The sequence below is a fragment of the Nannospalax galili genome, unplaced genomic scaffold, assembly GCF_000622305.1.
Source record: "Nannospalax galili isolate Female #2095 unplaced genomic scaffold, S.galili_v1.0 scaffold364, whole genome shotgun sequence".
In the NCBI taxonomy this organism is placed as follows: Eukaryota; Metazoa; Chordata; class Mammalia; order Rodentia; family Spalacidae; genus Nannospalax; species Nannospalax galili.
This window is the reverse complement of record NW_008352752.1, coordinates 4,052,506-4,061,106: the sequence shown is the minus strand read 5'-3', so window position 1 is coordinate 4,061,106 and position 8,601 is coordinate 4,052,506. Positions and strand designations below refer to the sequence as shown.

Below are 8,601 nucleotides of genomic sequence, written 5' to 3'. Positions count from 1 at the left end.
TTCTCTCAGAGCTGAACAAATGGCCAGTGTCCAGAATGCACAGAGAGACAACGCTGGGGACAGAGCAGACTTCTGGAGAATGCGGGGCCAGAGATCTGGGATGAAGAAGAACCTCCGGAAGAGCCGGGAAGACCTAACAGCCGCTGTGTCAGTTAGCACCAAATTCCCAGCTTATGAAAGGGTTTTGCTGCGGGAAGGTGAGGCAGCCACATGGGGTCCAGCCCACTGGGCTCTGAGAATGTTTTCATTTTTTCAGACTCTTAACAGTCAAGTTGCAACTTCACTTGTGTCACTTAGAGCTCAGGTGCTGGAGGAATCATACTCAACTAGGAGCCTGCACTGTTCATATTCCTCAGTGGAGGCAAAATTTTGCAACCTAAAACGTATTTTAATACTGGCACTGAAAAGTTTTTGCATGCTACCCATTGAATGGGGATACAAGGTAATACAGCATCAAAGAATAAAAAATGAAGTCTCCATTACAGTTTATGGATGGGGAGGGGAGGGAGAACATGTTTCAGGAAAGAACTGGATTTGGTTGGAGATCCCATGAACTGTGGTGATCAAGTTCTAATATGACTCTGAGAAATGGCAGAATCTGAATGACTTGGGACATGAAGAGAAACCTCTTGAATTGGAGAGCATCTTAAATAGATCATTGGTCTGAGAAGAGTTAGACATAATATGTAGAGTTCCATTGTGTGCAGTTTTATCTTCTAAAACAACAAATGCACTCTGGTGTGCTTGATGAAATCAAACTAAAGTCCCCCCCCCAGGTCAAAGTGGATTCAAACCAAGTCCCCCAGACCAAAGAAGAATATTCTGGGAAGCTGTGCAAGGAAATAAGATGTAAAATCTAACTGTTGAGAAAAAGCTGACTTTTTCATGCTCTATGCACAAGCTGAAGATCACCCGAAACTTCCCCCTCCCACTGCTGCCGGCCCCCTCCCACTGCTGCCGGTTTTGGTTTGTGGTTTTTGCCTTTAAAAGAAGCCTGTAAGCTGAGCTCTGGGCTGCTGCTCTCTCTCCGAGTGAGGCAGAAGCCCGTCTGCGCAAATGATTAAATCCTCTTGCTTGTTGCATCTCCTGGTCTTGGGACTGAGTCATTGGGGTGCGAACTTCTGTGGACATTGGGTACCCCAGACCAGGGGCCCAACACTACCAACTTGGGGAGGAAAGGGTTTATTCAGCTTACATCTCCCAGGTCGCAGTTCACCAGGGAGCCCAAGGTAGGAAATCAGGGCAGGAACCTGGAGGCAGGAGTTGGAGCACAGGCCATGGAGGAATGCTGCTTACTGGCTTGCTCCCTTGGCCCCTGCTCAGCCTGCTTTCTTATGCCACACAGGCCCACCTTTGCAGGGGTGGCACCACCCACAGTGGGCTGGGCCCTCCCACATCACTCAACAGTCAAGATGCCCCATGGACATGGCCACAGGCCAGTCCAATGAAGGCAATTCTCCAACTGAGCCACAGGCCAGTCCAATAGAGGCAATTCCCCAATTGAGGCTCCCTCAACCCAGGTGTGTCAAGTTGACACTAAGGCTATCTAGCACAACCCTCCTCTTTGTAGACTGGACACTGGCTCAAGTCCATCTTGTGGGGTCTCCACAGCCTCCGTGATCAAGAGGACAGGTGACCCACCACAATTACAGGACATTTTGAGAGATGTTCATAGTCCTCTGGAATGAGTCGACCTAGGAGGGCAAAGAGCAAAAACTGTCCTTTATGTCGTTCTGACCAAATTATCATAGGCCTCCAAGTATGTCTGTTAAACATCCCAGGTTAGTTCCACCAGTCTGGTACTTTTAATTACTGTGTGTCATGTAGATAAATCTTGGGCAAAGACCAATTGTTCTCAGATAAACCTTACCTAGACATATATTTCTTGATCTGGTTATGTATAATTTGTCAGTAGGTTGTTTGACTAATATAGTTCTCTCTGGTTTTTAAAACTAGCTAGGCATTAATCTCTCGCATTGTCTAACCCTTCCATCATGGTTTCCCTAAATTAGGTGCCTTCATTTTTCCCCTTTCTAACCATGCTCCCCATCTTGAACTCCTTCTTCCTCTTTATCCCCATAGCTCTTTGTATAAACACTCCCTCTCCCCCTCACATTTAAATACCCCCATTTTACCCATTTCTCCTTTACTAACACCTGCTTCCTACTGTTTTAATATCTCAGACTCCTTCTTTCCCTTTACCTCCCTTGTTCTTCTCCATTTTCCTGGCTCCTGTAAGTACATCATAATACATACTCACATGAAAGGATTTGGTGCTAGGATCCAGAAATGAGGGAGAAAATATGTTGCTTTTCATTTGTTTGTTTGTGTTTGTTCTGAGTCTGTGCTACTTCACTTAGTAAAACAGTTTCTGGTTCCATCCATTTACCTACAAATTTCATGATTTCATCTTTCTTTACTGCTGAGTAAAACTCCACTGTATAAATGAACCACATTTTCATAATCCATTCGTCAGTTGAGGGACATTTATGTTGCTTCCATCCCTTAGCTATTGTGAAGAGAGCAGCAACAAACATGGATGTACAAGTGTCTCTGAAATAGGATGAGTTCTTTGGGTATAATGCCAAGGAGCTGTATAACTGGGTCAAATGGTAGGTTCATTTGTAGTTATAGTGACCTATAATTCTTACACACTGATGGGCCAGAGTATGTGGTTTTTGAGTCAGAACGCACCCAGGTTTCTTGGAATGAAATTTTCACACTTGTCTTTTGTTTACCTTACACACTGGTTAGGAATGTTAAGTAGGGACTTCTCTCTTCCTTCCTTAGTGATCAGAAATGCTTGGGTTGAGTCCCCTCAGATTTTACTATGGGTAAAAGCAGAAGCTAGGTCCTCACAGCAGGCAGCAGTTAACTCACAGGCCTTCAACCCAAGATTCTTTGAGAGGCTGTTGGGATGCTTCACAGTGTCCTCTAGCTTATTTTCTGAAATCTGTAGGCTTCTCAGGTTCCTGTTGCTGCTGAGGACGGCTGCCAGGTCTTGACAGGTCTTGGATGATGATGATGGCTAGGCTGACCACAGGTGCACCGTGTAGTGGCCACTTGAAGGCCCAACACTTAGCAGGGGAGGGGCACTGGGGCGCAGCACAGTGGGGTAATTGCAACCAACTTCTGGTTATATCCACTGCTTGGCCCTTCCACCCGAGTTTGGTGGTTAGAGGACCAGGTGCCTTAGCTCCCCAGGGGCATGGGTGGCAGGGCTCTGCCTGCCAGGACACTGGCAGTCAGAAACAAGTGTTTTCTTTTTCATGGTCAAGGATCCAGATGGCTTTCTTGGTATCTGCAGTTTTCACATCTTCCACCATTGTTCTTGCCAGGGGGATCAAGTGATGAGATGTCTTCTTATTGGAGTCATGCTTTAAGTCCTTGCACAGAGCTGCTGCAGGCACCGCCTCTGCTCCAGCGCCCACAGCTGTGCTGCCAAGATCCTGGTTCTCCAGTTATTTTCTTTCTTACTTGCCAAGTCCCAAGCTCAGAATTTTGAGATCAATATAGAAGCACCTAAGGTCAGGAAAATATTCATCCTGTGGGACAAGGTTCTTCACATGGTCCCACAGCTTCTGTCACACTGGAGCCATACTGGAGCTTAGAGCTGATGGTAGAAAGGGTGGCAAGATGGGACAAGCACACAGATCAAAGGCAACATTGGAAGCAGAAGCAAGACTCTACCACAGATGGGCTGACAGTCACACAGGCAGATTTTTGACATTATTACTTATTTTATTCAGTTGTGGGCAGGGGGGCAGTCACAATTTGGGAGTCAGTTATCTCCTTCTAACCATGAGGGTCCCAGGGACTGAACTCAGGTTGTCAGGCTTGACCATAAGCACTTTTACACATTCAGCCATCTCAGTGGCCCTGGATTCTTTGTACTTGAGACATGGTCTTATTATGTTGCCCCGGCTGGCCTGCCTCCAACTCCTGAGTGCTGGGATTAAAGGCATATACCACCATGTCCTGGCTGGCTCTGGAGTCTTGATCTTCTAAGCCAGTACCGCTTTGAGGAAATACTAAAAATGGGTCCACAAAATGTCCTACCTTGCTCTTCCTGCTTCCAAGGAAGCTCCTGAAAGGGCAGGAGCATAATGTGGTGGGAAAAGCACTAGACTGGGATTTGAGACTCCTGAGTTTCAGTGATGGATGGCTTTACCATTTGTGATATCCTTCACCTTGCCCCCACATCTATTAAGAAATGAATCCTGGTGTTCAGTCATCTACCCCACAGGTGCTCTCTGAGCACCTTCATGTACCCAGAGCAGGTACTGGAACTACCCATGAGCAGTGACCAAATAATATGCCTGATCTGGTGGAGCTCACATTCTAATAGTTAAGTCAGATTGTCCTGTCCAATTCTGACCCAGAGGTGGTAAAGTACAGTAAGGTGGAGCAGTATGAGCACAGACCCAAACCCAGAATAGCTAAGTTCAAATGCTGGCTCTGTCACTACCAAGTAACTCATATTGGGCAAGTTTTACTTAGTCTCTCTGTATCTCACTATTCTGTCAAGATTAACAACAGTGACTTATGGCCACAACGCATTAGAAAGTGGTGGGACAGGGGCTGCAGAGATGGCTCAGCAGTTGAGAGCATTGACTACTCTTGCAGAGGATCCGGGTTCGATTCCCAACACCCCCGTGGCGGTTTACAACCGTCTGTAACTCCAGTTCCAGGGGATCTGACGCCCTCTCCGGATCCATGACCACTGCAGGACATGGGTGCACTTACATACATGCAGGCAATACACTAAAAATAAGTATTTTAAAAAGTGGTGGACGCTGCTTGCAGTGAATAGCGGCCGCTATCACTGGCGTTCCCAGTAATGCTTTTGGCCACTTGTGTGCACACTCACCGCTTGCTCATTCCTCATCCCGATGTACCTGATGCCCAGCTGCTGGGCGGCCACGGCGATTTCGGTCACAGGGAAGCCAACGACGCCAAACATGTACTGGACATCCTGGGGGCAAGACACGGGAATAATCGCCCGGCTCCGGCTCCTCCGCAGCGGACAGTCTTCCCGTCAGGAAGTACCCAAAGAACCCCTTCCCCGCCGCTAGGCCGCCCCGTCTCCATGACAACGCCGGTCCCTAGGCGGCCCCCGTAGGACATTTCCCTCCCGGCCCGCCATCGTACTTGCGTCTTGAGGGCCTGGGCGATGACCGCGGCCCCAGACACCCGCTCCTCGCCCCAGTCGCTGCCTTCGGCCCGGTTACCTTCCGGCATCTTCCACCTACACCGACTTTCAGGAACTTTCGGCGCCAACAGCCGCACCTAACAAACTCACAGGGACCGCGCCTCTGACGGACCGGAGGACAGACAACCCACTTTAAGCAGCGGGAGGAAGGGGCGGGACTAAGAGTCGCAGCGGCTGAGGGGAGCCTGTAAGACGCCTTCTCCCGTCTGTCTCCTCCCGGCTCCGCCGTTCGCCGGCTCCGTGTCCGCCGAAGGCGGGACGAGCGGGTGGCCGCGGCCTGAGTCCAAAAGGTAAGCAGCCCAGCCTCTGAGGCGGCCCGGCATGCAGCAACCTCCGCGAGGGTCGCGACACTCCTTAGAGGCACAGCGCGAGTAGCGCAGGAGCACCTCGAGGACGGAGGTGGGTGGGGAGCGAGCGAGGAGGGGGCGTGGCTCCGGAGCGGGCCGGTCGGGGCTTTTGGTTTGCCGGGGGCGAGTTGAGCTAGGGTTTCGAGGACGGGGTGGTTTTAGGGAGTCCAGAATTGACAGAAGTGGTCCGAAGGTCGCGTGGTCAGGCTTCTGTGCCATCTGGTTTCGTGACCTTGCGACTTTGCACTCCGTGGATCGGCACTTTCCTTAAAGCTATAAGCAGAAGCGACTCGGAGCTTGCATGTCAGAGATAAAGCAACTTGCCCTGCGCCTGCCCCCCCACTACCCCCTAATGCTCTTGGCCTAGAGAGATAACCAATGAACTACCTCACACTCCTCTCCCCCACTATGTTCCCAAAGTCAGAAATGCAGCTTTACGCAATGCTTGGTCTCAGCCCTTGCATCTGATAGCCCTACTTGCAGAGTGCAGTTTCTGAGGCTGTGCCTCAAGTCATTCATTAGACATCTCTGTGAACTGTTCTTTGAGGAGCCACGTGTGTGTTAAAGATCCAGGAGACTCAGGCCGGCGAGATGGGTCAGCCGGGTAAAGGAACTTGCCACCAAGTTCGATCCATAGGCCCCAAATGACGAAAGGAGAAAAATCCACTCCCACAAGTTATCCTTTGACCTGTGCACGTGCTCCCCCAAGGATAAATAAAGATTCCTCCCAAGATAAGTAAATGTAATAAAGACCCCCCCCTACAGTAAATAAATGTAATAAGATACTCCCCAGGATAAATGTAATAAGATGATCCCCCCAGGATAAATAAATGTAATATAAAATCCCCCCCAGGATAAATTAATGTTCTGCAGACTGACTAGTAAGTAAGTACTTCTAGATTTCAAAGAGATGGAATGTTGCAAATCCAGAACCAAAATTATCTTAGACTATTGGTAGTACCCTAACAGTCATTTATTTTATCTTCTATTTTCTGGTCTTTTTGAGACAGTGTCTTCTTGTAGCCCCAGCTGACCTGGAACTCCCTATGTAGACCAGGTTGGCCTCAAACTCAGAGATCCATGTACCTCTGCCTCCCAAGTGCTGGGACTAAAGGCATGTGCCACCACACCCAGCCCTAATAGTCATTTATTACCGACCTCTGTATCTGATCTATTGGGTAAAATTTTGGAGAAGTATTAATGTAGTACACCGTTAGCTTCAACCCACCCTCAAACCAAGAATATTAAGGTATCTGAAACCTGTCAAAGAGGCATCCTCCTTTGTTAAAATTCATCTGCTGTTCCCACCAATGTATGTGGTAAATGCACTGATTTATGACTTTCTTTTGTTCTGTAACTACAAGAGTTCATGTTGCCTCTTCCACAATGGAACATGTCATTTGGGGCAGTCTGAATCTATGTTCCTGTGTGGTGGTCACTCACATCTAGCTCAGAATAAACTATCTCTTAATTACCTTTGGTGCTAGAGCTATGTTTTATATCAACAGCTTAGTAACAATAAACATAAACAATAGAAGGTAAAACTGGACCTAGTGGTACAGGCCTGTAATTCGGTCTACTCAGGAGACTGTCAGGGGTATTGCAATTCAAGGCCCGCTAGGGTTATAGAGTGAATTCAAGACCTGCCTGGGCAACTTAGTGAAACATTGTCTCACAATGAAAAACACAAGAGGGGCTGGGGATATATCTCAGTGGTGGAAGGCTTGGCTATCATGCATAAAGTCCTGGGTTCAATACTCATTGCCACAAAAGGATAGAGGGCAGGAAGGAGGGAGAGAGAAAGGGAGGGAGGGGGAGAGCAAGCTAGTGAGCCCTGGATATAGGCACATAAAGGTGTCCTGTGACTTCAACCTCTCTCTCCATCCACAAGTAGAGAGGATGAAGTGGCCAAGTCCCTGGATCCAGACACATATAAGAAGATTTCTTTGAAGTCTAGGATTCTTTTAAAAAGTAAATGGGGGAGGGGCAATTGTGACCAAAGTACATGATATATATTTATGAAAATGTCATGGCGAAACATATCATTTTAGACAATTATAGATACTAATTAAAATTCAAAACCTAAAAAAGGAGAAAATATTAAAAAGTAAATGCAGGGGCTGGAGAGATGGCTCAGGGGTTAAGAACACTAGTTGTTCTTGCAGAAGACCCAGGTTCGAATCCTAGCACCCACATGGCAGCTAACAACTGTCTGAAACTCCAGTTCCAGGGGATCTGATGGCCTCTTCTATCCTCCGTGGGCATTGCACGATGTGGGTGCACTTACCTACATGCAGGCAACACATGAATACACATAAGAATAAATAAAGCCGGGCGTAGTGATGCACGCCTTTAATCCCAGCACTCTCGAGGCAGAGGCAGGTGGATCTCTGTGAGTTCAAGGCAAGCCTGGTCTACATAGTGAGTTCCAGGACAGCTGGGGCTACAGGGAGACCCTGTCTCAAAAAGACCAAAAAAAAAAAAAAAAAAGTAAATGCAGATTTTTGCATTCTACTTCAGAATGTATTCATATTTAATACAATGAAGACATTTTATTTATTAAGCTATAATAAACAGAGATCTTAGGGTAGTGAGATGGCTCAGCTAGTAAAGGCCCATGCCACCAAGCCTAATGACTTCAATACAATCCCTAGGACCCACATGGTGGAAGGAGAGAACCAACTCTTGGAAGTTTTCATCTGATCTCAGATGTGCCCCCCCACACAAATGTTAAAATAAAATTTAAAACCACAGATCTTAAATGCATGTAACTACTATATAAAATAAAATGACATTTTAAACTTGTCAAATAAATTGACATTCCAGAAAGATGTAAAACATTCTTTTTGTGCTTTGACTAGTCCATGCCATAATCCCTCATGACTCTGAGAGATGTGAAACCCAGTCCCCTCCATCATGTGGTATCACTTCTATTGGTACTTGTGTGACAATCTCTACCCTTCGTTGCATCAGAATCACTTGGAAAGATTTTTCAAAATATTGTCACTTGGTCCCACTCCTCTTCTGAATCAGAATCTTAGA

General features: G+C 47.3%; 2 protein-coding genes across 7 annotated transcripts in view; one reads left to right on the top strand and one right to left on the bottom strand.

The window, feature by feature from the left end:
* Hacl1 (2-hydroxyacyl-CoA lyase 1) overlaps window positions 1–5,287 on the bottom strand; it is a 65,426-nt gene extending 60,139 nt beyond the window's left edge. For 4 of the 5 annotated variants that reach the window (XM_017802409.2, XM_029554514.1, XM_008849980.3 and 1 more), the window contains exons 1-2: window positions 5,152–5,287; window positions 4,871–4,975 (exon numbers count right to left, since the gene is read on the bottom strand). In XM_017802409.2, coding sequence (XP_017657898.1) covers window positions 4,871–4,975; window positions 5,152–5,241 — 195 coding nt within the window. In that variant the 5' untranslated portion in view covers window positions 5,242–5,287. The remainder of the gene's footprint in view (window positions 1–4,870; window positions 4,976–5,151) is intronic. The other variant, XM_029554515.1, reaches the window with a different exon arrangement.
* An 83-nt stretch (window positions 5,288–5,370) lies between these two features.
* The window catches only part of Btd (biotinidase), a 60,343-nt gene continuing 57,112 nt past the window's right edge, over window positions 5,371–8,601 (top strand). Inside the window, exon 1 of one of the 2 annotated variants that reach the window (XM_008849983.3) lies at window positions 5,371–5,502. The gene's annotated coding sequence lies outside the window, so the exon portion shown is untranslated. Of the gene's footprint in view, window positions 5,612–8,601 lie in introns of both variants that reach the window. The other variant, XM_017802410.2, reaches the window with a different exon arrangement.